Source organism: Chaetura pelagica, unplaced genomic scaffold, assembly GCF_000747805.2.
Source record: "Chaetura pelagica isolate M959 unplaced genomic scaffold, ChaPel_1.0 scaffold104, whole genome shotgun sequence".
Lineage (NCBI taxonomy): Eukaryota > Metazoa > Chordata > Aves > Apodiformes > Apodidae > Chaetura > Chaetura pelagica.
The window spans coordinates 10,531,303-10,558,922 of NW_009953786.1; the positions used below are offsets into that span (position 1 = coordinate 10,531,303).

Genomic DNA, 27,620 nt, shown 5'->3' on the forward strand with positions numbered 1-27,620 from the left:
AGAGGGAATAAAGAATGCAGGTCTTACAGAGGTAGAGAGAAATATACCATAGACTTCAGGATCATATATTTTATTTAGAAGGAATATAAACTCAGTGGAGGAATTTCAGGAGAAGCAAAACACCACTGAAGCACCAGGCATGAAAGATTTCCTTGGCAAGAGCACCAATGGTTTTCTTTTTGTCATTTTTAATTTCCAAGCCTATGACTGAACAGGTATCATTTAAGGCCTTGATGGCCCTACAAGATGGCAATTCCAGGTCTACTGTAGTCCAGGTTAGCCTACTTAGAAAAATAACCTTTAGATGCCAGCAAATAAAGATTGTCTCTAATTAGCCTTCTGGGAATTAACTCCTGAAAAAATGAAAAATAGTAGGAAGCTTTCTGTACTGCATTGACCTAGCACAGGTACCCTGCTAATGCAGACCCAGACTGAATAAGGACACTGACCAGGGATTTTGAAAGCCTTTTATAAAAACTTATTTGACAGTTGCTATTTTATGAGCCCTTTCATCCCACCATCAAAAATACATGGAGATGCATCCTGCCCAAATGCCCACCACAAGCAGCCAAAAGATTGGTCTGCTAAACTTCCCAAATACACGTCAAGCTGAGATAAACCCCTTGCTGAATTTTTTTGCCAGTTTTCAACCAGGTAACACGAAACTCTGGATTTCTCTCCACCTGGTATGTCCACTGTGAAGGAGGTTAATATCCTGAAGCACCTTCTTTATGCATCAAGCAAAACATTTTTTCTGGATTCCGAGGTTTCTGTTGCCCACATGCAATACAAGACACCTGAGCATAACATCACCTTCTCTACAATGCCAGAGAGCCTCTAAGATAACATGAGCAGACCAGTCACACACAAAAGGAGTTAATTTTTTCCACATGCTGCCAGCCTTGGCACTGTCAGCAGAGAGATCAACAAGAGTGCCAGTCAGAAAAGTTAAAAAAAATCGCAATGTGAACGTTACTCTTTTGTATGTATACACTGGATAATACAACAAGGTTGCCAAGCATGCTTTATCACACTGACTTCCCATGTATGTAGCACTTTTCTTTTTTCCTTTTTTCTCTCTTTCTCTCTCTTTCACTGAAAATTAACTCCCTGCTGTCTCCAGAGCATGCTTTTAAGGATCGCAATGTTTTGCTCTATGCCAGGCAAGTAGAAAATGGAGCTAGCACCTTAAAAGTCTGCATTTTCCACGTGTCCACAGTAAAGTACAATTCATTACCTGTTTCCTTAAGTCCTGAGCCGATCTATGAAGAGTGTGGTGGTTGTTAGCAGTGAGCCCTTTCGTAGAGGAGCCAGTGTTTGTAGCAGGATGGTGATTAGCAGCAGCCTGGTCTTTTCGGCTCTCGGCCTTATGTTCGCTGTTCCTCTCCTTCCCTGGTGTGGCCTCTTTGCTTTTGTGTTTCTGAGCAGGTTCTTTCTCCTTCGATGATTTGCTGGACCCATTGAAAACTGAGAAGAGAGAAAATTAGACTATTAGGGAACGAATGAAGAAAACCAACCAGAAATCATACAAGACTAAACTCTTAATTCAAAACAACCCAATTTACTCTTCTGTCAGTGTTGGATATTTAGTGACTGTCTTCTTATATCTAAAGTAATACAGAAATAGAAGCACTATTTTGCATGTTTCTTTATTTGAACACATTTACTAAAGTATTTCCTTTGCTTGTTAACACACATTATCCTGAATATACAAATTAAAACATATAAGGTACATTGCTCTTTTGATTGACCTAAATTTAGACTTGTAAGTTTGATTTTTATTTATGACAATTTTAATTAACTTTTTGCTGTTGCAGTAAGGGAATTCTAAACATAACCTAAACAGAAAAAGGATTTATTTTAAAAGTAACATAAAAGAAAGGAAGCATTCCATGAAAAACCATGCTTTGTTTTCATCAATATCTAAACTGCTGAACCAAACTGACAGCAGTCTGCTTATAGCAAACAAGCTGCAAGTAGGCAAAGAAAGGAACATACTTAAATAATTTAGAACCTATCATATAAAGTAATTCTGGGACCTACGCTGAGTGCCCATGTCTTCTGCTGAAGTGAAGGGATAAGAAAGCACAGAACAGAAACTATATTTTTTGGGCAATAAATTGTATGCAAATGCAAACAAGTCTATCTCAGCAAGTTTTTTTTCCTGTACCTTTGCTCTGCTGAGTTTATGTAAGAATAGTCACTGCTCTTTTGTTGTCAGGAAACATGAAAAGCTTAAGTTAAAACAAACTAACAAACAAAAATTTTATATTTCTCTGTTTGTTTGCTAATTAAGAATGAATTTGTCAATGCTGTCCCCTCTTCAATGAAGCACTTGACAGAGATCCACCACAAGGCTTGTGATGCAACTTCTTCAGTGGCAAGTGCCCTCCTGCGTTCTCTACTCATGTACTTCTGTGTTTATACCCCAGCCTTTTTTTGCCATGGTTTAGGAAAGGGTGTAAATAAAAAAGTTCAAAAATACTTAATAGCACAAGTATCTAAAAATCATATTTATTACACAAAACACAATATTCCTAAATATGGGAATATTAACTAAATTAAGTTACTGTTTTCTTCTGAAAAAGAAGACTTCTTTTGTCATTAAACGTGATGTATTTATGATACTTACCTTTTTACCTACATTGTGAAGCTTAGCTGTCTCTACAGATGTACTGTACTATTACAGTAGCAGCAGTAGCAATATAGTAATAACAAACAACAATCCTGCTGGACAGAAGATGGACATCTAAGCTGCTTTTGAGTAGACACCTACCTCCAAACCTTCCCAACCAGCTATCTACCTAACCACTGCACCTCCAAAAGCTGAAACTCCAGCAAGCTCTTGGTAAATTCATTATTCAGGTCACTCATCATATTCAGCCAGTCACAAGTGTTGAAGCAGACTATGTAAAAAATAAAAAATTGCAATTGCTCTTCCTCGTCTCTTCCTTCCCTCTTGCATAAATTGAGTAAGAACAACAGAAAAGCTGTTGGCAGCCAAGTCACTGCAAATTCCCCCGTGGCTCTGTCACTCCTGAGCTCAGGAGCAACTGGAGCTGCCCTAGCCAGCCAAGGATTTCTCAGGGATTTCGGTGGAAGTCATGTAACCTGCATGTCTCATTTCCAGTGATGGAACTGATAATAATTGCCAATCCCTCTCGGGGAGTTCATGACAATACATTTATCCTCCTTTGTAAGGAGTTCTCCCATCAGATGGAAGGCGCTACAGATGCAGGAAACACGACTATTTATTTTCAGTAAGACACAGAATAAAGAACTGATGGCAGTTTCATTAATATGTATTTCATCACTGCGAGTGATATTTTCCTTTGGAGGGAACAAACTGTATATACTGATCTGCTCATACAGAAACGTTAAGTCAGAGAGATAAATCTTCTGTATTCAGTTGTTGCTTCATAAACCAAAAATTAGTAAAACAGAAAACACAGCCAAACAGCCAAATTGTGCACTTTCGTGGTTCACCAAAAAAAACCCAACCGAAAACCCCAGCAAACAAGAGACAAGGTGTATTTTATATGTAACAGCTCATTAATTTCAAGTGTCATGGGAACCCTGCCAATTTTACCCTCTGAGTAATTATCTTTTGTCTTAATTTTTAAGATTCTTGAAAAGGGGAAGAGAGAAATGGGAGAGAAAAAATGTTCAGTCTTACAGGAAAAGCTTGAAAAGCTTAAAGCCTAAAAACACAATGAAAAGGGAAAGACAGAGCAAAACGGTCCTAGTCAAGCAGTCTCAAGCTAAACAGTAGATGGTATCAGTTTTATAGAAATTTATGAATCTCCTTCATGTCTGCCAGCTCTTCAATACTTCTGAGGCATTCCGAAAAGGTGTACTTTATACTTTCCAGAGCCCAGATACAGGTATGTCCCAGCTACAGTCTCCCATCCTACACATAACTCTGACATGCTCAATATTCAATGTTCTGCTCCCAGTTCCTCTTTTTCCTCATTAAAAAGTAATCAATAAAAGTTTCATCCTTAAAGTAATAATTTCATTAAAAAACAGAAAGACAGAGAAAAAAAAAGCACCCAACCCACAAGTAGTGAAACGTGTTATTAAACCAGAAATCTTTTGTAGTCTTGAATTATTATTATTTTATACTACCTTCATCAGCTCTGTATTTCCAAAACAGCTTGTAGTTAAAGGTAAGAGCACTACTAACAAATAATTAAAAGTGCAAGTAAATTATTAGTGTTCAGACACTTCAAATATGGATAAAAGGGTATCCATTTATCCTATCTGAATGCTCATTCTCAGAATGCCATGTCTTCCAAAGCAATTATTATTATTGAGCTGAAACAGTAAGAGTCCCAGAGTGAAATACTTGTGGGTCTTCTGGTTAGCAGTGATGATCAAACACAAAGAAGTTGAACCACTACATCCAAAACTCACAAGCACTGAGGTTTTTTAAACCACTGATAAAATTTCTGGCAGCAAAGCAAAACCTTATGGCAGGCATGTTCCCCACAGATGCATCACAGTGCTCTCTGCATCGGGGGAACAGGACCCCTGGCACCAATATCCACCCAGGATCCCACACAGGGACTTTGGGGTATCTCATTTGAAACTACGTAGTCCAATGCAAACTGAATCCCTATACAAACCAATGCAAACTGCAGATTGTGTGTCTACTAGGTACAGCTGCAATAATGGCTAAAAATCCCCACTGATCAAGTAAAGGCACAGATGTGCTCCATCACTACAGATTAACTAAGCGTTTACTACAGCAATTGACACTGTAGTGAGCGATAAACATTTATTGTGTTTTCAGCAACTTTCTGAAGTATTCCTACAAATTAATTTGCACGCAAATGTTTTAGAGGATACATCCAGCCAGCCATTCAGAAGCCAATTTATAATATGTACAAAAACCAGGCTTTCACCATGTAAAAGCAGAATTACCGGACTGGGTTCAGTCAACTGACTCCACGGGCAAAGCTTTCTCTGTCAAGCCCTCCTGTAGACTATTCCTGCAGCAGATAGGCTTTGTACTTGAGGTAACAAGGGAGTCTGTTGCAGGCACAGCAGAGTACTGATGTATGAACCCTTTTGCTTTATGCCAGTGTCTGGAAAATGAAGGCACGAACCATATATGTACACATGTGCCACATGTTGCAGAGCTCTTGCAGCTTAAAGCAAGTGATTGTGCATTCATGAGTCTATCAAGAGCAAAGAGGGAACATAAGAGTGAAAGGGTGAAGTTTTGTTTTTAAAAAGGAGAAAAAGGAGTCTTGCCAATGTTGTGAACTCCAGCCAGCTATTCGAATGCAAACCTCATGTTATTACATAGATCATGTTTGGGAAGAGATGCAATATTAATCAACTTTCTGGCATTAAGTATCCGTTACTGCACAAAAACATTCTTGCTCTGGCTTTAATTCAGTTTTAAGTCATTGTGAAAACATTTATGTGAATCTCAAACTGCCTTAAAGGACCCAGGCAGTAATTCTTTTCCTCTCCCGGAGGAACTAAAACAATGACCTACTTCCATAAAATAGAGTATTTTAATACTGCCAATTGTTTTCCTTAAGTGTTGGGTATGTTCAGACTTCTATAAATAACTTCCAGAGATACAGGCTGCCTTCTGGAGCCCCCAAACATCATCTACCTACTCAAGGTCAGTGGCAATGGCATACTTCAGGAGAAACAGACACCACAACATCATATGAAAACATGCAGTACTGCTGTTTTTTCACTTCTTCAGCTGTAATACAATGCTATGCAATTTGTCAGTGGGCAACTCTGCAACAAAATCTCCATAGCTGCATGCTAACAGAAGTCAAACAGGAGAACTGTGGCAGAGAACACTGAATTTATTTTTGATACCATCAATAACGCAGCTCAAAACCCTATGCATTCAGAAATCTATTGGGCCACTGAGAAGAACATTATTGGTATGAGACACCACGCCAACGTTTGCAGAAATTCAATACCAAGTGTCTCATCTTAGCACAAATTCATTACTCTCACCTAACCATTATGACACAAACAACATCAAAAGGGTCACTCACTAAGCAGCAAGTCCGTACAAGAAGTGTCTGTCTGTTAGCACAAGTCTCTCACCAGGATAACAATTCAATTTTTTTTGAGCAACTTCCCAGTTCTCCTATTCTTCTCCACAGGTCATACATCTAGCTACTGAAAAGCCGCAAATGCCCAAATGTGTTGTGCCAAATTTGCATATTTGAATATGTAAATTACTGCAAAAGGGGTAATTTTCATGTTACATATTTTTGCAGAAAGATTAAATGTGCAAAAATGTTTATTGCAACAATTACTGGTTCCATGGTATTCCAACAAAAGGCTGTAAATCATCAAAATAATTGCCTAGCCATTAACTGTTGTAGCACTCTGCCTGAATTTTTCTCATTCTGCATTTTAGCTGGATGAGAAAAATATTTTTCTTCTAAATGTTTACCTCTACAGGATTCATTTCACTAAAAAAGATGCATGGGCCTGAGACTGTCTCATGCGCACCCCCACATATATCAAACTAAATAAAGAATTGCAACCACAAATCAGAATTTTCTCAAACACACTCAAACAGTAATATATGTAAAAGAGACAGCATTTAAGCCCCAGGTATACAAACACTGCACTGAGCTATATCCTGAAATAAGAAAAAAACACAACTATCTTTTACTGCATCATCTTTGTTACTACACATGTAAGGAAATTACTCTGCTAAATTATCCATTGCAAATTGAGAAGCGAAACCTTCTGTTTCTGGCAAGCGAAGCAGACAGCACTAGAGCAGAGTGTAGTATTTCTTGCAATGCCTGATTACTACACACTACTGCCAGATCTGTTTTGAAATTTGAGCCCCAAGAAAAAAGGCGTCTACACAATTTTCTCCCCTGCTCGTTTTAGGCAAAAGGCATGCAGAACAGTTTTTATCTGACCGTGTTAACAAAACACAGCACAGTTCAGTAACCATTTCAGACCCAGCCGGGTGTTTTGCCACAATGGCGTTGGTTTCCTCCTGCTAAGGAAACAAGACTCTCTTCTTCACAAAGAAGTCTGGTTGTAAATAATGATGGATAACTCTGTGTTCCTAAATGTAAATTAGAACTTAATTGTCCATCTCAGGCATTTGAAGGCAAACATAACATTCCCAGGCATGCTGGCCCAGATGTGCACTTCAACTCCACCTTTGAAGTTCTGTGCTGGTGGGAGAAATAGCTAATCTTGCAATCATCCTTCTTGAGGAAATTAACCAACCATTATTAGATGAATTGCAACCTGCTGTGTGTTGTATATGCAACTGTATCTGAGTACACTGCTCCTCCTGAGGCCCCTTTCCAGTCCCCAAACCCTTTCAAAGTAGAGTAACACCTATCCCCTTTTGCTCTTGTGATGGGATCGATAATCTGTTAACTCCCTAACTGCATCTTCCAGTTCCCAATCCCAGCCTGCCGAACAAAACACTTGACACCTGCAAACATCTTCTTTCAGGACTGTGCAGAGAAAAACCTTCCATGAAACCAAAGTAGAACGTACTTAGTTGTGAAGAATGCAAATAATTAATTTTAAAGAAACAGAGACCTAAGCCTACCCTCTTACCTACAACTTGGAATTTCCTCTGAGCAGGAGGGAGATGTAATTTAGCCTCGGTACCTCCCTTTCCCCCAGAGAAGTGGAGTACAGCTCACTTGCAGAGAACCTGCTTCCCTGCATGTCAGCCCACAGCAGCTGATGACTCCCTCCTCTCTTTGCATAAGGTCAGTCTTCTAATAAATCAATGTCTTGCCATCTCCTCCTCTGTGCTGGCAAGGTGCCTTGTCACTCAGGTTGTGGTTGAGAAGTTTCTCCCCACACCTGGCAGCTACACTGAAGAAAAAAAACATTGTTTAAGCCAGTGCTCCCACCTGCTTCTTCCAATGAATTCCTTGTGTTCAAAGCCATGTAATAGTTGCAGATAGACTGATGGTCATTTGAGATCCATATAAAATGCAAGCTGGAAAATAAGCATATCCATCTAAGCAGCATGCAGGCATCCTGTGGCTGGGAATTCTGGATCTCAACACTGAGAATTCCTGGGTTCCTACACACACACTCTAAAGTGTCAGTAGCAGGGCTGCAATTACAACACAGTTGTCTGAACCTCTCTCTACCCGCTGCAACAAGCAGCACCGTATCAACTCTGATTTTCCGTATGTTAATTTTGAAAATCACCACAAACTTACTTAGAAGGTGTGAAGTTAAAAGGCATCTACATGCTTTAATAAGATGAAATTCTGACTGAAACAGCAAGAAGGATTTATCCATTCCAACTAAATGTTCGTACCACTTCTTAGCTAGTAAAAGATCCTTTTGAAGTCAGTATCTATATGGATAAGTGATTCCATAGATTTTCTGACCTTTCAGCATATTAACCCTGTTATAAACCCTAACTCAATTAAAATCCTTCTGATTAGGACAAAAATTCTGCATCAAGTTTTGGAAAGCTTCTAAAATCTCCCCCTCCTCCAAAGACATATAATTATACCACAAACCTTGGCCAATTTTATTGCTGAATTTGCCAGAAAAGTTATCAAAGGTATTTTGTGGAAAAGGTAAGACTATATTACATCCCAGGGTCTTCTTTAACCTGAATTAATCTATGACATGTACTGTGAGATCATACCTTAATCCATAAGCAAGTAAGAACCACTCACATGTTTTACTCTGCACTACAAGAGAACAGTTCTCTTGCAAACATAAACTGAAATTCTTTAGACAGTATCTTACTGAGAATTGTTCCTTGTAAGATTAAGCTTGTTGAAAAAGACAGTAATGAGGAAGAGTTACAAGCAGAACATCCCACATGACATTAAAAGATACCTGCTCAGAACCAATAGTAGTTTCTAACCAAGGCACATTGGTGGTGCACCAATGACACACAAGCCTTTGTCTCCTGCTACCATATCTTAACATATGTCAGACTTGGGCTTATCAGCTGAAGTTTGGCAATGACATGAAACCAAAGTCGAAGAGCACAGCTCCACCATCTTCATTTGCGGCAACCACAGCGGTATCTTAGAAAACGGTTTAACCACAAGACTATCACTGCCTGCACAAAGATACTGCACAAAGGAAACACTTGCACATTGCCACATATCACTTTTACACATTCCCATGAATGTGGGGGATAAACACTTCTGTCAGACATTTTTCTTTGGTCTTTAACAGTTGGGTATGAGTGCAGCACATCAGAAGTACCAAGAAAGGAGGATGAAAAGGCATAGTTAATGATCTGATGCTTTAAGTATATCTATGTATGCACTACAGTTGGAAGGTGACAAGTCAGTTGAGCTAACTGCTTCAATTCAGGCAGCATGCTATACCACGTGTTATCTGTGCTTCTTATTCATATTTGGGCATTTTTGGTTGAGTCAACTGTCCAAAAGGTGGCTTACCAGGCTAGGTTATATGAAACAGTTTGATGTACAACCCTAATAAAACCTCCTATTGGCACCAAAGGAGGATATTGACAAATGACTTCATCCAGGAAAGTTGTTCTAGCCCCCATTTACTAAAAACCAACCATTTGACACTCTCTAATGACATTAATCAAGCTCTGAACCTTTGCTGTTGTATGTCATAGCAAATGCTTAGCACTTTCAGGTCTGAAATGCTTGACTACACATTGTATAGTAAAAACAAAAGACTTTAATTCATTAAAAATAGTCTCTCACGCTAGATTAAGTTCATTTGCTGCACTCGTCTCTGGTCTGCCTTTGTGTGTGGTCTCATTTAAAACAGACACACATGAACTAGAACTTACTTTAGTCACAGGAAACAAAAATACTATTGGCTGTCAATCAAAATAACAGACTCTGGAAAATGGCAATACCCCTGGGTAAGGAAATTTTAATTAAAAAAATAAAGGAAAAAAAAAAGAAAAGAAGAAAATGGAATTACGATGATGAAGAAGCTGTTGCCTTCTCTGGGAATTCCTGTTTCATCACCTTTGTCAAAACATCTCACTCCTATATATTTTATAAAGGTCTTTTGCAGATCTGTTAAATCAGCAGCTTCATTTATGCTCACTCTGAGCTATATTGATAAAGATTATGAAGCCATTAGATGGCTCATTAAGTTTGCCTTTACTTACCCCCAATTAAGATTTCAGGTGTCTCTGGGTCTGAGCTAATTTCAAAGTGGCTGCCATCTGGGACATTCTCAAGGAACATGAACAGCTCCTTTTGTAATGATGTATCACATTAAAAACTCTAAGGCAGCAGCTCTGTTATGCGCAATCTTATTTTTCATGTGTAGAGTTTTCTGCCTATTATTGGGGGGGGGGGGGTGTTATTTAGAAATTAATCCAAAGTGCTAAGTTTTGATCCATGGATTTTACAGCACTAAAATTCCTGCTACTAGCTGACAGTTGAAATGTTATTAGACATAACATCCCCTTCTCCTTCACAAAATAAGAGTTTTTGAGTTTGTGTGTGCAATAAAAAAACAGATTCAGATGTAGTAATGACGAATAATTTTGGTTTATCTAACAAAAAACAAAAAGCAGGTGAGGACCAGCACAGTGAAGTGACTGAGATCTACTAATCTCTTTCTCAGAGCAGAGAGTAGCACAAAAGAACAAAAAAAAAAACAGGCACAGGTCACAACCATCTCTCAAAAAAGTGTGCTTCAGTGAGACTTTCGTCTCAGTTTTCCTACTAAGAGGAGGAGAGCTGAATGGGCAGTCACCAGAAGGAAAGATTTTCGTGGTAAACTAAAACTGAGAAAGGGAACAGAGAGCACAGGCTCCATTTTGAAATTATGTCAGGCAGATAGGGCACAGAGTTGTTATAACACAAGAGCTCTTGCCAGAGGGAGAACCACATCCCACAAGACTTTGGCAGTGGAGCATCACAGCAGGCTCAGAAAATATTCACCATGGCTTTTAGGTCTTCCATTTTGAACCAGGTGGTGTTGCAACATACATGGATTCTCTTACCAAGATATGGCACAAAGACATTATGATAGAAATACTGTGCAATAAATGCAACTTTTGTTAATTTGCAAAGAAATAACTGACTTGAAAAAGCTTCTTCCATACAATTGTTCAATCAACAACATGAAAGCAAAATCTTAATCTAATCCAATTGTGGTATCAATATCGCATGTGAGAAATTTTAAGTGTTGCCTGTCACATGTTTTGATAACACTTACAAATGCTTAATATTTAACTTTGATAAAATAAAACCATTCTAGATTAAGTATCAGTCTTAAAAAAGCCAGACCGGCAGTGCCTGTGTGTGTCTACACATATACATGCATGCGTGTGTGTATATATATAATTCCAGCCCTGCAGTTATAGTTCTGCCACAGATGGAGTTTAGATCGTCAGGAGAAACAGGTTAAAAGCAGAAGATGTTAACACTACATCTCACTCCATTTTCCCATTATGGCCTGCATCTTTTTTTACTCAGAGCCAGAGTGATGGACAAGGATTAAGCACATTCAGCACACAAATTCCTTTACTAGACAGTGCAGGAGATCAGCATTATTTACGACCTACCTTGCCCATTTGGTACGTGTTTATGTGTTTTTCCTTTCCTAGGGGTTGACTGGCATGATGATGAAGCATTATTTGTGGCTGTTTTTGTGTCTTCTGTCTCCTCCTCCTCCTCTTCTTCATCCTCATCATCCTGAGAGCTTCCAAAATATACCATGTTGCTGGGCAGGGCTGGAGAACCTGATAATTATAAAGAAATGGCTCTTTAGCATCATTAGATTCACTTACTGCTGTAACCTTATGGATCATAACCTACTTTAGTGTTATGCATAGCAAGGGAAGAGAGGGACTCATATGGAAGGTCACACCAGTGCATGACTAACTGGAGGTTTGTTTTTTTTTAATTAATTTTTAGCAATAGGATATATATGTGCTGGAAAAGCAGGATTTCCCCCTTCCTGAGCACATTCTATTCATACTTTAGACAATCAAACAGTCTTGCTACAAGCCCTAATTAATAGCTTTATGTACTCAGAAAAGGACTAATGCACATGCTTAATTTAAAAAATGTGTGCTTAAGTGCCTTACTGAAGTCTTAATGCACAAACTAAAAAGCTTGCAGCTTTTCCAAAAGAAAAGAAAGCATATACAAACCAATCTGCACCTCAATGATATTTTTTGGTTATTACAATAAAATACTAGTATTTAGACTTCAAAATGCTTTGCAGATCTCTACAGTATTGTACACAATGTTTTACAGTATTCTGTTTCAGTTTTAAACAAAAAAAGAAAACCCGAGATGCTTACATTTGCCTATTAGGTCCCTAGCAAAGGAGAGAAAAGAGCAAAGGTCTCCTGATGACTCATATGCTCCTCTTGAGGATGTTGCTTCTCATCTCTTACTTACTTCCCATGATGCTCCCTCTGCCCTGCCTTATTTGCACAAGAGTAAGCTGCAACATGCAATTCAGTGAGAGAGAAGTGAGGATTCACAAGCTTAATAACAGTACAAGGTTGTAATTTAGATAAAGCTCTTGCATAAAATTTATCTTATCTGTTTCATGCAACAGTGCATAGGTTTCCCTGCAGTGCATCAGACCTACATGACATAACTGTTGCAATCTAATAACTATTTTTAAATGTACAAATGCTGTTCACAAATAATGGATACTTTTTCTTATGCCCAATACTAGTTTCTACTTCAAAATGAGTGTTCTGTCTGTCCCCTGCAGGACCACGTGCCCTAGTAGCCTTCTACTCACAAAAATCTAATTATTTTTTGGTTTTGGTGGAAACGGGAAAAAAACAAAGCCAATAGAAGTGAAGAATGTGGACGCACTGCTTCAATTATCTTCCTGTAACTAAATAAAACAAAGGACAAAGAAAGCTGGGCTACAGTTCAACAACACAAGGTAGCAGCTATTGAGCTGATGTTTCCTTAGGAAACACTTCTGGCTTCAAGCTCTCCAGAACAGCAGTTCTGTGTTTTGTTTGTTTGTTAGCTGTTGGTGTTGTCATTGCCAACAACTAACTACAGCTTATTTTTGGGTTGCATATTTTCTGCTCCCACCAGGTTTGTACAAAATATTCTTAACTACAAAGATTGCATTTTAATGAATGGATACCTAAATATGGGAGAAAAACCAGGACAGGCTGTTTCTGCAATGAACCATCCTAAGCATACTGGTTTTGGCTGTGATGAAGCTAATTTCCTTCGTAGTAGTTTGTATGGTGCTATTTTAGATTTGTGACTGAAAACAGACTTGATAACACAAGGATGTTTAGTTACTGCTGAGTGGGACTTGCACAGCATCAAAGGGTTTTTTTTTTCTTTCCTGTTCTTCATGCTGTCCTGCCAGCGAGCAGGCTGAGGGTTCACAAGAAGCCTAGAGGAGACATATCCAGGACAACTGACCGCAACTGACCGGAGGGATATCACAGACCATATGACATTATGCTCAGCATTAAAAGCTGGGCAAAGAGAGTGGACAGGAGGGCTTTCTGAGTCACAGTGGTTCTCTTCCTAAGTAACTGTCACATGTGATGAAGCCCTCCTTTCCCAGAGGAAAGGAGGGCTCACTCCTGTGGGGGGAGTGAGTGAGCGGCTGTGAGGGGCTCAGCCCACACCGGTAAAGACCTTTGCTCTTGGTCACCATAATGGCCACTTTGGGACTGTAGCTGCCTTGGAGAGAAGCAGAGAGAAACTCCCCATCAGCACCCCATGCTGTGCATCAATGATAGCACTGGGACAGCCAGGGGAAAACACTACAGCAGCACCTAGGGCATGACAACTCCCCCCTGCCCCAAAATAACATACATATTAATCCATCCAACCTAGACATAAATATATGGACACATATAGTTACCCTAGGGGGAAAGCCTTTTGCACTCCACAAATTTCAAAGCATTCAACACTGTCCTGCATGATAACTTGGTCTCTAAATTGGAAAGATGCGATGGACGGATAAGGAATTGGCTGGATGGCCACATACGAGGAGCTGAGGTCAATGGCTTGATGATCAAATGGAGACAAGTGAAGAGTGAAGCTCCTCTGGGGCCAGTACTGGGAGTGGCACTGTTTAACATCTTTGTTGGCAACACAGATGAAGGGATTGAGTGCACCCTCAGCAAGTTTGCTAACAATACCAAACTGTGTGGTGTGCTTGACACACTGGAGGGGCCTGATGCTATCCAGAAGGACCTGGACAAACTTGAGAGGTGGACCCATGCCAACCACCTGCAGTTCAGTAAGTGCAAGGTGCTGCTCATGGGTTGGGGCAACCTCCAGTATCAATACAGACAGGGGGTTGAAGGGAATGGAAGCTATTGAGCAGAGAAGGACTTGGGGGTTTTGGTTGAAGAGAAGCTCAACATGAGCCACCCATGTGTGTTTGCAGGCCAGAAAGACGACCATATTGTGGGCTATATCAAAAGAAGGGTGACCAGCCAGTCAACTGAGGTGATTCTCTCCCTCTACTCCACTCTGATAAGATCCCACATAGAGTATTGTGTCCACTTCTGGAGCCCCCAACATATGAAGGACATTGAGCTCCTGGAGTGAGTCCAGAGGAGGGCCACAAAGATGATGGGAGGGCTGCAGCACTTTCTCTAAAGACAGGTTGACAGAGTTGGGGTTGTTCAGTATAGAGAAGAGAAGGCTCCAAGGAAACCTTACAGCAGCATTCCAATACCTGAAGAGGGACTGCAGGAAAGGCGGGGAGGGACCTTTTACAAGGGTGTGTAGTGATAGGACAAGGGATAGTAGCTTCAAACTGATAGAGGGGAGATTTAGGTTAGACATTAGGAAGAAATACTATGGTGTGAAGGTGGTGAAACACTGGAACAGGTTGCCCAGGGGAGCTGTGGATGCCTCATCCCTGGAAGTGTTCAAGGGCAGGCTGGATGAGGCTTTAAGCAACCTGGTCTAATGGAAGGTGTCCCTGCTCATGGCAGGGGGGTTTGAACTAGAGGATCTTTAAGGTCCCTTCCAATCTAAACCATTTTATGATTCTCTTGTATAGACTAATGAACAAATTTAGTTTGCTGACATATTTCAAGGCATGGAAGCTGTAGCAACTTACAGAAACAAAACTTTTCATTTTTTTTATGCAAGCCCAAAACTTTTTGGCACACTCTAAGCAATCAACCATAATAGGCAAAAGGTGTTGAGAGGCACATTAATTCTTCTGCTTGGACGGGAGCAACTAACTAGAAGTCTCCAAAATTCTAGGACAGTTCTGCCAGAAAAATAAATTGTGGTTGGTTTTTTTTCTTCCATCTAGATACCCAAGTCTGTGGTATGGATTCAGAAGTTATTAGCTCTGCAAGTCTGTATCGTGCATCAGTTATAATCACGGTCCTAAGTCTGGCACCATTAGTGCATTAATACACTGATAAATGATGGCAGTAAAGGAAACTTACTGTTAAAAAACCCTCAAAATTAAATTTAAACACAGACTGAAATCTCTCTATTATCAGTAGAGAAATAGTCCAAAATGTTATCCTTCTGAGTCACTAAAATAGGAGACCACATATAGCATCTATTGCCTAAGCCCAATCTTTCCTCATCTATTGTTCCATCGAGTGGCTGAGAGAAAAGGGGCTATTTAGTCTAAAGAAAAGGAGGTTGAGGGGAGGAGACTTTATTGCTATCTACAACTACCTGAAAGGACACTGTAGAAAGGTGGGTGCTGATCTCTTCTGACAAGTTAATAGTGATAGGACAAGAGGGAACAGCCTGAAGCTACACCAGGGGATGTTTAGACTGGACATTATTAACATTTTTTTCCCTGAAAAGGTTGTCAGGCATTGGAACAGGCTGTCCAGAGAGATAGTTGAGTCACCATCCCTTGAAGTGTTCAAAAGTAAAGACAGATGTGGTGCCTGGGGATATGATTTAGGGGTGAACTTGGTAGAGTAAGGTTAAAGATTGGACTAGATGATCCTAAAGGTCTTTTCCAACCTAAATGATTCTGTGATACCTAGACTTCCACATCTCTGAGCTTTTTAGTCAGCTGCTTTGAACAGCAATCAGAAATAAAATCATCATCTGCGACGCAAATGTTGCTATTGCAATAGCAGTATTTTTTTTTCTTTTTTTCTTTTAAAGCAGAGAATAAAATAGAGTACTGTGTCACTCTGCTTAGAAAGGAGGGAGGGTTTAATCCAAGTGAGGCAGCTGATACAAACTTCACCTAACTCCTGGTATTCAATCATTGTAATCTCAGCTCGTAAATATTTGGCCAGAATGACATTTTTTAATTCTTTCCAATCAAGAACTATGAGCAACAATGGTTAAACTGCATTCCTGGGACAGATGGGACTGTTTGGGAAATACATTTTCAAAGAAATTAGACTAGAAAAGTCCAATAACACAGGAGAATCCTTCTAGCCTTCACTTTACTGATCTAAGTGTTCTGCAATATGAGACCTTGAAGAAAAGCTGGCATTCAATCTGGTTTGCCTTCCTCCCAGCTTCTCCTACATATTTATTAAAGTTGATTTTTAAAACAGAAAGCAAGAAGAAAAAAAAAAAAAAAGGCTTGACTCGTGCATTTTTGTTCTATTTAAGCATCACAATGGATGAAAGACACTGAAAGAAATCTTAAAAGACTTGAGCTTTCTTGCTTACTTTTTGTATTAGGATTACTTTTATCAATGTCTTTTATAATGTTCTGGAATAGCCTCAAGTACTGAAAATTTGTTCACACCTGTGGATTGAGCTGGTTAAAACCACTGCCATTTAAGCCTACGTAGCTAAGGATGTCCAAAAGGCTGAAAAAACACTAGTTTGAAATACTGAAACAGGCTGCTCAAGATCAAGATACTGCAAATTCCCTTTATGAGCAACCTTAAGGAAAGAGAAGCCTATAAGTACACTGTGGTTCATTCAAGCTAAACCAATAACCATTATGTTGATTAGGCAACACCTAATGTATGTAAGCATGAGTGGCTGATGTGCACTGGTGGTTTACACCAAGCAAAGAGCTAACAGACACCCCCCCCACTGCCCCAAACTCCTCTTACGGAAATAAAACTCAAGACTTCTCATTACTGAGGAACTAATGAAGCCCATACGAGTGAAGCTGCACCATTAACAGAGGAAGCTAGGTGATCACTTGCTTTCATTATTATAATAAGGATTCCTGTCCTAAATATCCTTCGTAATCTGAGACCAGACAGGCATGTGTATATGAAGCCATAGTCTACCTCTACCCAGTTTGTTACTCAAATCTGTTAATTTCTGTAAACAATACTAAGTGGTGTTACTGTAGCCATAAACTATGAAGTCTGTTGGAGAGGTGGAGAAGAATGTGCACTCCTGAGCTAGTTTGTTTTTTTCAGTTGTATCAATTGGTATAACAAAATATAATACCCTTCCTCATAAATCTGGCCTGTCTCCATCTCAAGTTAAGAACGCCTTATAGATTGACTTTGTTGAGTGTTGCTGCTCTCAGGTTTCTCCTTTACACAATACCTTTATACAAGGTATTTATAATGAAAATTATATATGACAACAAGATGATAAAAACACTCCAAAATGGCTTAAGAATAAGGAAAACTGCAGGTGCATACTATTACACATGTTCACAGAACATACAGTTCTAGGTGCTTCCTTAATTTTTTTAATTTATGACACACCACTCTGCACATTTTTGCCTTTGTCTAAAGGGCAACTTTAGAATTTAATTAATAACCAACAGCAAAAGAGTTGCAATGCTCCAGCATCTGTGCCTAGGAGGTGGTGCATGCCAGGTCTCAGCACTTTAGGTATGTAACTCCCCTATTCCTCACTTTCCATTCCTAAGAAAAACAGCAGAAAAACATTTGTAAGAGAGCTATGAAAGCCTGTGGCTGTACAGAATTTTACAAGTGTTCTGTGCCAGCAGCCCCAAGTTGTTCAGGCATATGCTACCACTAACAGTGGATGAAGGGGAAGACCAGGGAAACATCCCTCCAGCACCTGGAGAAAGCAGACAAGAAGCCCTCCACATTAAGAAACTAATCCTGCTGCACACCCTATCAGCAGGTGCCTGAAAAACCTGCTCACTCAGCGAATCTGATGGCAATCTAGAAAATAAAATTGGCCTTTCTACCACTTATTTAGAAGACATTTCAGGCAAGGAACCATGTGGCTACATGGACACTTTTCTTGGCATTAAAAATTGTCTACAGAGCATCTACCCCTATCTGGCCTCTTGTTCTTACTCCTGTGCCACCACCTTGACTGTGGCAGTATAATTTTTTTGTGGGGCCACATGGTGAATCGGATTGGGGAATTGATTTAGATTAAAATCCCAAACTAAGGAAATTAAAGTCCATTAATAAATGCTGTAACTGTAATGCAACGTTACAAGATCTCAAATAAAGATCTGGAAAATTTCTATGCACACTTTTTCTTATGTGTAGCTTAATACATCACTTTCAGTTATTAAGTAAAACATGAAACGCAGTATGTTTCCCATCTCTTGTAGGAGACTGTACATGTTACATTCTGTCCTGATGATGTCCAAGCACACACTTCCTAGATGTGGGGTTTTTTTTTCCCCTCAAATCAGTTGATTTGTTTTGCATCAACATTTGAATAAAAACACACACCATAACTAAAGAACTGGACAAGGTGACTACAACATGACAGACAGGAAGGAGAAGCCATGGCAGAAGCAAGCTGAAGGAAAGGGCTTGCAGAAGCAGAGCAGAAGAGATGGGTTCGAGTGTGCTGGTGTTGAAGAAAGAGACAAGTGGCAAGAGATAAGCCAGCAGATGGACCAAGGCTGCAGGAGCAACAGGAGAAAGAAGATGCTGAAAGGATTATTGACATTAAATAGTAACAAATACCATAAAGCAGGTAGGATACCTTATATTGAGCACCTTTAACAGGAGTATGTCTGATAGTGCTGTCGATCTGCCGCCCTGACATGTACAGCTCACCTTTTCCTGCTTCACAAGTTGCTGTTAACCCACAGTCAAGAGCAGAAAAGCTATGGCCAAGGCCAGGCAGCAACCTAACAAACTGCCATGGCTGACTAAGGGATTGTGCAAGCCACGCAGAAAGCTCAGATAGCTAACAAACCCCAAGTACCCTCTTGTCACCAGTACCAAAGTAGGAGTTCCTGCTACTGTCATCAGATACCACTGTGAATGACGAAATTCGCAAAAAATCATGAACGGCGATTTTTCCTTTTTTTAATTCATTCAGCAGAGTTACAATGAGCTATGAATTATTACAAAAAGGGAAGATACTCAGCTCTTTAAAAAATGAGGTTTGAAGTATGTTTGGCAACTGTTTCCGTGAGTATCTGCATTTTCATTATTTAAATTCTCTCGAGTATTTTTGTCTTCCCTCCTATTGTGAGAGCAACACAAAAGAAAACCTAACTATGTAGGAAAAACAATTACCACAACTATACACAAAGTGTTGCCTAATGCATATGAAAGGATGGCAAATGTATTTTATGTTATGTTATATTATGTTATAATAATTTATTTGATGCTTAAACAACAATAGGTAGAAAGTAAAATACTTTTTTTTTAAGCCATTGTGCTGCTTTTAGCAGTTTTCTCAGAAAGGTATTACCCTTTGCATGTGGAATATTCAGGGTTGCTACTAACAGCAGGCAGAATTGATTCTTACAAAACCTGTGCATACAGATGCATTGACCTCAGCAGCAAGTGTCTGATTAATAGAATACACTATACTCTTTTTCAGCCATTTAATTTGACTAATGAGGTTATTAACTTTTTTTTATTTGACAAATGTGTAATTTTCCCTACTAAATTATGGTATGTTTTGTTTCTCATTAACTTTTGTCTTGGACCAGCTAAGCATACTAAAAAAACTCTGAATTTGGATCTGAAGAGTGGAATCAGAAGTACGGAAAGTGCATGTGCTTTGCCAAAAGCACTATTTCATTACTCTTCAGAATTAGCTGGCAGTGTTTCTGCAATATTTACTGAAGTACAAACCAAATGTTTTCATCTGGACAGGATTCAAACCCTGGTATGTTACAACCACAACAAAAATCATCTCAATCCCAGAGCCTTCTCTGTAATTTAGACTGTGGTTTCTACAAAATTGGAGGATTCTTCTCCATGAATTATTTACACCAACTCCCCCTCTAGCTCCTCTCTTGTATTTTTTCCTCCTAAAAATTAAACATAACCCAGATGTGCTTTGGAAAAATGCTAAAACAGTTTAAGACATCAGAATTATTTAAGCACAAGGAAGGTCAAGGTATGTGGGACTTAAGCCTGCCTTGATAAACATGTGGCATGCCAAGCCCTATAACAAGCAATGTCCAGAGGTTTGGCTTCTCCTCTGACACACGGCTCCAATTTGGGGCTGCATGCAGGTGGAAAAACCTTGGCTCCCAAATGCTCCTGATGTACTAGCATCTCAATGCTTAAAATTTAGGGCCTGTTTCTCATTTATTATATGTCCTACTTAGTAGGTTTTGGCAGGACAGTGTCCAGTCCCTGAAGTGCGTGCGAATAAATCATCATTTATGCCTGCACTTTATGGTCGTTTTACAGAGCAAAGTTAAAAGAGAATGAACAGCATAAACTCTATAGGATAGAGCAATTCTTTCTCACTTGTCTGACTCCACCTGCAGGAACAGTCCCAGCAAAAGCTCCCTGATGCTTGAGAGAGGGGGAAGAAAAGGCCATCCCAAGTACAGAAACAAAACAAAGCTCATAAAAACACTTATGGCTCAGACTCTCCCTTTCTCTGCCATTGTATGAATCACTAGATACTTAGTTTTATGGCTAACTTATCAGCTAGTTTACTGACATAAACCACATTTTTACCTTGGTCCATTCTTCAAAGCAGCAGAGCTAAAACGAAAAAGACAAGGAAAATTGTTCCTTTTTTAGGGAAATGGAGTAGCAGTGGGGAAATGCATGAATTTTGAGGAAAAATTAAAAAAAATAAGGTTCACTTTCCAAAGTCAACAAAACACAAACCACAGTATTAAAAAAACCTTGAATATAGTGCTTCTCACATCTGCAATTCAGATCTGACAATCTCAAACCAATTTACCTCCACTAACCTAGCTAGATTTGGAGGGAAACTTCAAAACCAAACCTTCCCACATATACTTCAACTCAGTCTTAATGTCTTAATGTTCCCCTCCACCACAAACAAGTCTGCAAATCCCAAGCCATGGCGCTGTCACTCCCAGAAGCCTACTAGGCTGTGTCACATAGCCAAGAGATTATGAGCCCCATTCATAGCAGAAAGCAAGATTTTTAGGGAACACTGAACCTACAGTAGGTCCACAGGTTACAAAAGCAGGCTAACAGGTTTCTGGTTGGGAGGAAGGGCAGGAATTGCCTTTGCCAGAATACTCTGTGTTGCCCACCTGAAGCTGAAAACCATGGGCACTGAGGTTTTGATGCACTGTTGCTGCTGTAAGAGGACTCAAATTTTATGCTGGTAGCTCAACCATCCATGACCACCTACAACAATACCAACACACAGAAGTAAGTATTTCTCACTTTACAGAAAAAACAAAGAAGTTTGCTGAGGGACTCAGAGTCTGTGGCAAATACAAAAGCTGAACCACAAGATTAGCCTCCTGCTTCAATAAGCTAATTCTATCCTGTGGCTTTGTGCAGGGGCAGATACTGGAATCATTAATATCAGAAAGGGGCCTCAAAAAATCAGGGTAAAACTTTGATTCAGCTGCAGCTCTTGCAACCTCTTAAGTCTCCTAGTAGGCACAAATTGATGTCAAGATGTATCCTCCACTGCATGCCTGGAGGCATGGCCTTCCAGCAGCACTCCTATCTCCTGCGAAGTAATGCCCCAGTGTAGGTTGCCAGGCTGTCTCTACATACTTGATACATGTGCTTCTTACTGGGAGCCCACATATCCACTTCCCCCTGCCAACACTGATTAAATTACTTCTATTCTAAACCACTGTGGAGTGAATTACAAGCCCAGAGCAGCATATTCCACAGGGAGACTAAATGGTTGCACGTATGAGATGTATCTCTTCTTTTACACTTCAATATTTCTCTTAACTTTAAAAAAACAACATCAAAATTGTGAATTACAGTTGTTAAATGCAAACTTCTTTTTCAAGCTTTTTTGTGACTAAGATTCTACATCCCAATGTTTAATTTTATGTTTTCAATCCATCCTAAAATTTCAGTCTCAAATATCAAACTGTTTTAAAATAAAATTGATTAAAAGTTTTCTTCCAGTATTTTAAACAAATTATCATAATTCTTCATGTTTTAGTATTATTCTGGAATAATAAAAACTAACCTCAAGTGCAAGGCAGCTCACATTTTTGGACAGTGTCAGCACTTCATTGCTTTCCTTCCAGCCTAACCAAGTTGCTGTGCTATTTAACTTGCTTGCTGTGATCTGCTGTGCATGTCTCCACAGTGGTAATACGCTCCCTTGGCAGCCTGGGACTTCAAGAATGTGATTGATGCAGATGCCAACTCTCATAAAGGCCAGTGTACCTACTGACAATTACCAGGCAAGTGTACCTTCTGCCTCATTAAAAGCTATGCAAATTAATGGTCATTTTCTAACAAACCCAAAATTAAGAGCTTCCAAGGTTTGTTTTTGAGGCCTCTCCTGTTGTAAAAGAAAATCTCTATAGATATCTGCTGGCAAAGACAATACAATACCTCCTAAGACATGAGAGACTGGCATCAAAGCCTGCCAAGCCTACCAACTAAACAAGGTGTTTAAAACAAAAAAGCCTGTTTAAGAGCAAACTGCAAGAGGACTGTGGCACTGAGAATCAGAAGTTACTGAAATTTGGACAAACATGCTATAGTGAAATTTTCTATTTTGGTTTTGCTCAGTTGTAAGAAATCATCATATCACTAAGTCATTGCAGTACTCAAAGAATAGGAACAGTCACATGTTTTGCAGAACAGTTGTTAGAAGAGTCTGAAAACTCGATTTGTGAGATCTCAATTCAACCATCTTTTATTTAGGAATCCCTGATATTCTCTAGCATGTAACTCCCAGAGGCCTGGCTTAATTAGAAAACTGATCATGGGAAAACTTCTTAAAATGTAAGCTCCTAATCACAGCCTTCTTGTTATCACCTTTTGCCAAAGATCCATTGCTCACAGGGAGCTGTTTCCTCTTTCCCCTTTACCACTTGCAATATTTTTAACCTGTAAGGAATTACGGAAAGTAAAGGTAACTTAAATGCACTGTAACAGAAGCTGGTAGAAAAAAAATTGATCAGAGGCAGAAAATACAGCCAAAGTGAAAGCTGTTGTACAACTGCACAGAGATGACACACTCGTATCTATGTGTACTGCTGAAAGATACTAATTACGCCTCTGGCAAAGCACATACAGGCTCCTTCAAAGAAGCTATTTAAAGATAAGAACACTGCAGACAAACACTTCAGAGATATCTCCACTATTCCCTTCCTTCTTGTATCGGAAATTCTAGGTCACAATTTAAAAAAAAAAAAAGAAAGAAAGAATAAAAAGTAAGGAAAAAAAAAAAGGGATTTAAAAATAATGGAAAGCAGGGAAGCATTGTCAAGTCTGGTCAGTGAGATGTATTCCAGGGTGCACAGATAGTCATCAACTGCTACAAAAAGAAAGAAGAATAAAAAGTAAGGAAAAAAAAAAAGGGATTTAAAAATAATGGAAAGCAGGGAAGCATTGTCAAGTCTGGTCAGTGAGATGTATTCCAGGGTGCACAGATAGTCATCAACTGCTACAGCTTTTTCATTCTTCTCAGCTTACCTCTTAAAAAGTAATTAGTACATTGCATTATCAAATCAAGAGTTCAAAAAACAAACTAATTAAAAATATGTCTAAAGCACCTAGTATCCTGGATAATGAAACCAAACAGGTCATCTTGGTTAAATAATCTCTCTTTGAAATTACAGGATGCTAAAAAAAAAAGTTATTTGAATCATTATATTTTCTGAAACACAGGAGAAGGCCAGGTACATGGAACTCCTTTTACTATATATAGGACATTACATACATCAAGGGCCTTTATTCCATATTGTCACATAATAGTACAGAATTCAGCTGCTGCCACTTAAAATTAACCTTTCAAAATTAACCTTTCACAGTGCCAAACAGTGAAGTTCTAGCAGTGACTGGAATTTTTTAATTTTTGCATTTAAAAATAGAAAAATGAAAGTGCACACTGACTTGGCGTCTTGAATTTACACCATGATGCTGTCACTGCTACTGGGTATGGTGGGACAAGGACAGAGACATGACCACAGAGCTGTTTTCACTCTGGTCCTGGAGAAGACTGCCTTTGGCCATGCATGCAGGGACCATATAACCAGAGCATTCTGAAAGACTAAGACTTAAGGGAGTCACAAATCTAAAAAAATCTAAAAGAAAAAAAAAAGCCCACAAACACACATAAACATGGGGATTTACTATCCTGAATCATATCACTACTAGACTTTGTACTAAATAACTTTCAAAGTGCTGTGCTGTGTAATTGTTTGTTGCATCTCATTATGTAAGTGCAAACTGACAGGGCTGGACAGGCATACCCAGACAGAAATCTGAGAAACTGTATGTCCCACCATACAAGCAATTTCTAATCCCTCAACACTTAAATAAATAACAGCACAGAGGTTCAAAACCAAAACAAACTCCTTCCAAAAAAATCACAAGTCTTCCCTACGCAGGGTTTAAGTAAGCTCACTGGGTACCACCAGAAAAGGAGCACCAAGCTAAGCCTGCCAGTGGCCTGGAAGGCCACCTTCAGGGCCTTTCTGGAGCTGGATGCACCAATGGGCTGTTAGATGAACTCCCTGCAAGCATACTAAGAACCACCTTCCGTGTCCTTTTTTCCAACAGACACATCAAGAAAGACCACCACCTGGAGCTAAACCACCTGAGGAACCAAACACACACTATCTCAGGCAGCCAGGGCCTCCTGAAGGACACAGCAGTTCAGCACCAAAGCCAGAATGATGCTAATAGCAACCTCAGCAAACCCACTCCCTTTCCCTAAGCTGCCCTCCTGCTCCTCCACAGATAATGCATGCAGGTAGCAGATGTCCAAGAAGATTTCCCCTCCTGTTTTTACTTGCTCTTTTCTGGCTTTAAACAGGGGTGATGGAGCAATAAGCTTGTGGAGGAGTTGAAACAGAGAGCTGACAGCTTTGCCTTTCTTCAGCCTGTTTAAACAGACCAAGAACATGCCATGTGTGGCACTCGGAGCAGGTTTTCCCTCATGGTTTTTAATATAATTGTAATTGGGATCTTGCCGTATGAATGCACGTGTTGTCTGAAATATACAAGTACTCCTGCATACTGAAGAAATTAGGAATGAATTGTAAGTTCTTAATTGACGGTACAAAACATCAATTATTCTACCAATGAATAATAAAGAAGAAAATTACAGGTGCAAGAGCTAAACAGCCACTGATTAAAAAAAAAAACAAAAAACAAGACACAAACTATCTGAATGAAGCACTGGCACAGGACAGAAGTACTTGTGGTTCCCATCTGCATTGTCAAAGCAGAATGCTAAGAGACAGTAGGAAATAGAAATGGAGATAAATCACATCCCCACACAGGTTACTTTTCTTTAAGTGCAAGTGCCTTCAAAGCTATAAATAACACATGCTTAGTTAGCAAGCAGTGGAAACAAGTGCATGAATGCAGCCATGTGTGCTCACACACATACACACACACCCCGACCATCTGAATTTTCCCACCAACAACTGTGGCAGTTGGCCCAGATCACAGCAGTGACATGCTGCCAACAGACTGATCAACCTCACAGCAGACTAAATTAGAAATACATTTCCACAGATTAAATTTCAGAGGATTGTGATACCACTTTAAACTCCATTAGATTCTGCTCCTTGCAATCTTTTAAGCAAACACAAAAGCTAGCAAACCACCCCTCTCCATCCTCTCCACCCACCCACTTTACCAGAAGTCCCAACAGGAAGAAGGCTCCATATTGGAACAGAGTCAAGACAGATAAATTAGCAACCTGACTAAAGCTGCCACTAGCCTACAATCTCCCAGAAGCCAAGGAAAAAAACAAACAAACAAAAAAAAAAACAACACACAAAAAAAACCCACAAACACCAAACCCTGCTTCATTAAGGTGAGAAAACCTCAGCAATAAGCTATGGGTGGTGTTGACCAGTGCTGCTCGCAGCTGCAACCAAGATTTCAGTACTGGAAAGGGAAACTCAAACAGAAGCTTTGAAGTATTCAATCCACTAGCTAAGACTTCAGAAGACAAGTCCTATCTGTAACAAATGCCCACCCTTTCAGCTAGTAATAGGACTAAACAACAAGAGGCATCATTCCAGCACATCAAGGATGGAGCAGTGACTAGCTAAGGGGATGGTGGAGGGGGGCATCTGCAGAAAGGACATGTATTTAACCGTGCAACTTCAGATGTCTTGTCTGCACTTGGGCTGCAGAATGGAGGAGCTCACCTGTTTCAATTATCACCATGGGAACAACCCAGCTCCCAGGGCAGCTAAGAACCCCTCCACTCGCTGTCAGGTGAAAAGCCTCACTCAGGTTGAACAATAAAGGACAGCGAGTAGTTAGGGAAGGGGAATTTCCAACCAGATTTCTCCTCTTATTCCTGCAAGTCCTCAGGCAAGTTAAAAATTTCTTCAGTTTATAGTCAGACAAAACGAAGGATGATGGGGAGGACTTAAGAGAGCTAGATAAAAACTCATTCAGGATAAGAGTGCTGAGCATAAAATAGATTTCTTTTTGCACTATTACCAGCCTCATTTTATGGTCTTTACAACCATTAACTCAAACACTTCTGCTGCAGATGCAGTCAAACTGCTGAGAGTAGAAACGCATGCACTATATTCACGTGTAGCACCAGCACATCTGTCTCGCTGCTTCTTGGTGTGAGGTGCTATGGCTCATACTTTTGAATCAGACTGCCCCCCTAGGCTGCTGTGAGACTCCTACCTCGAAGACAGAGGAAAGTGAGAAAATCTTCTGTCTTGGGCTTCCTTTTGGAGAGGTCAGAAATCTGAGTGGCAGGAGGGGGTAACAACGGCTCCACTATCTTTATTGGAGTTGTGCTGGGACTGTTTGGCTGGGACTGAGCAAACTTCCTTTGTGCTTGCAGCCTTGGCCTGTGGAAACAAGAGCATATCAGAAGCACGTTAGGCAGAACTTGCAAGAGAGAAGTCAGAACACAAAAATTAACTGGTTAAGAAAAATAAACAAACCAGAGAGAGAGAGATCTGAATCCATCTCCTGCCAATATCAAATCCCTACCTAGGTCAATTGCAAAAACAGTGTTGTTGTTTTTTTACCCACTCAATATCTTCTGCAACAATTTGGAAAACCAGAAAGGGAACATCTTGACTATAAAATCTGTGACTACTATTTCATATGTTCCAAGTATTTTCTTGCTCATCATACAATTACAGTTTACCATTCACTTATCTTGAAATTAAATATGTATTTTGCACCATGAAAATGTATTTTTTTCTAAAGTGTTAGTATTCTTTGCTTCTTGTTTTTAATTAATTTACAAATGAGGTTTATTTTTGCCCCATTAAGGTTTTAATTTATTCCAATCTGCTAGAATCTTATTTATATGGTAAGCTATACATTAATAGATAAGGCATCTATGTTAGGGCCCAGTTCTACAAAAACAATTTAAAACCTTTAGGGAAAG

At 39.6% G+C, this 27,620-nt stretch overlaps 1 protein-coding gene across 1 annotated transcript in view; it reads right to left on the reverse strand.

The window, feature by feature from the left end:
* The window catches only part of JARID2 (jumonji, AT rich interactive domain 2), a 226,055-nt gene that overhangs the window by 40,338 nt on the left and 158,097 nt on the right, over positions 1–27,620 (reverse strand). Inside the window, 3 exon segments of the mRNA XM_010000948.1 lie at positions 1,238–1,467; positions 11,531–11,707; positions 26,900–27,069. Of these exon segments, the coding sequence (XP_009999250.1) occupies positions 1,238–1,467; positions 11,531–11,707; positions 26,900–27,069 (577 nt within the window).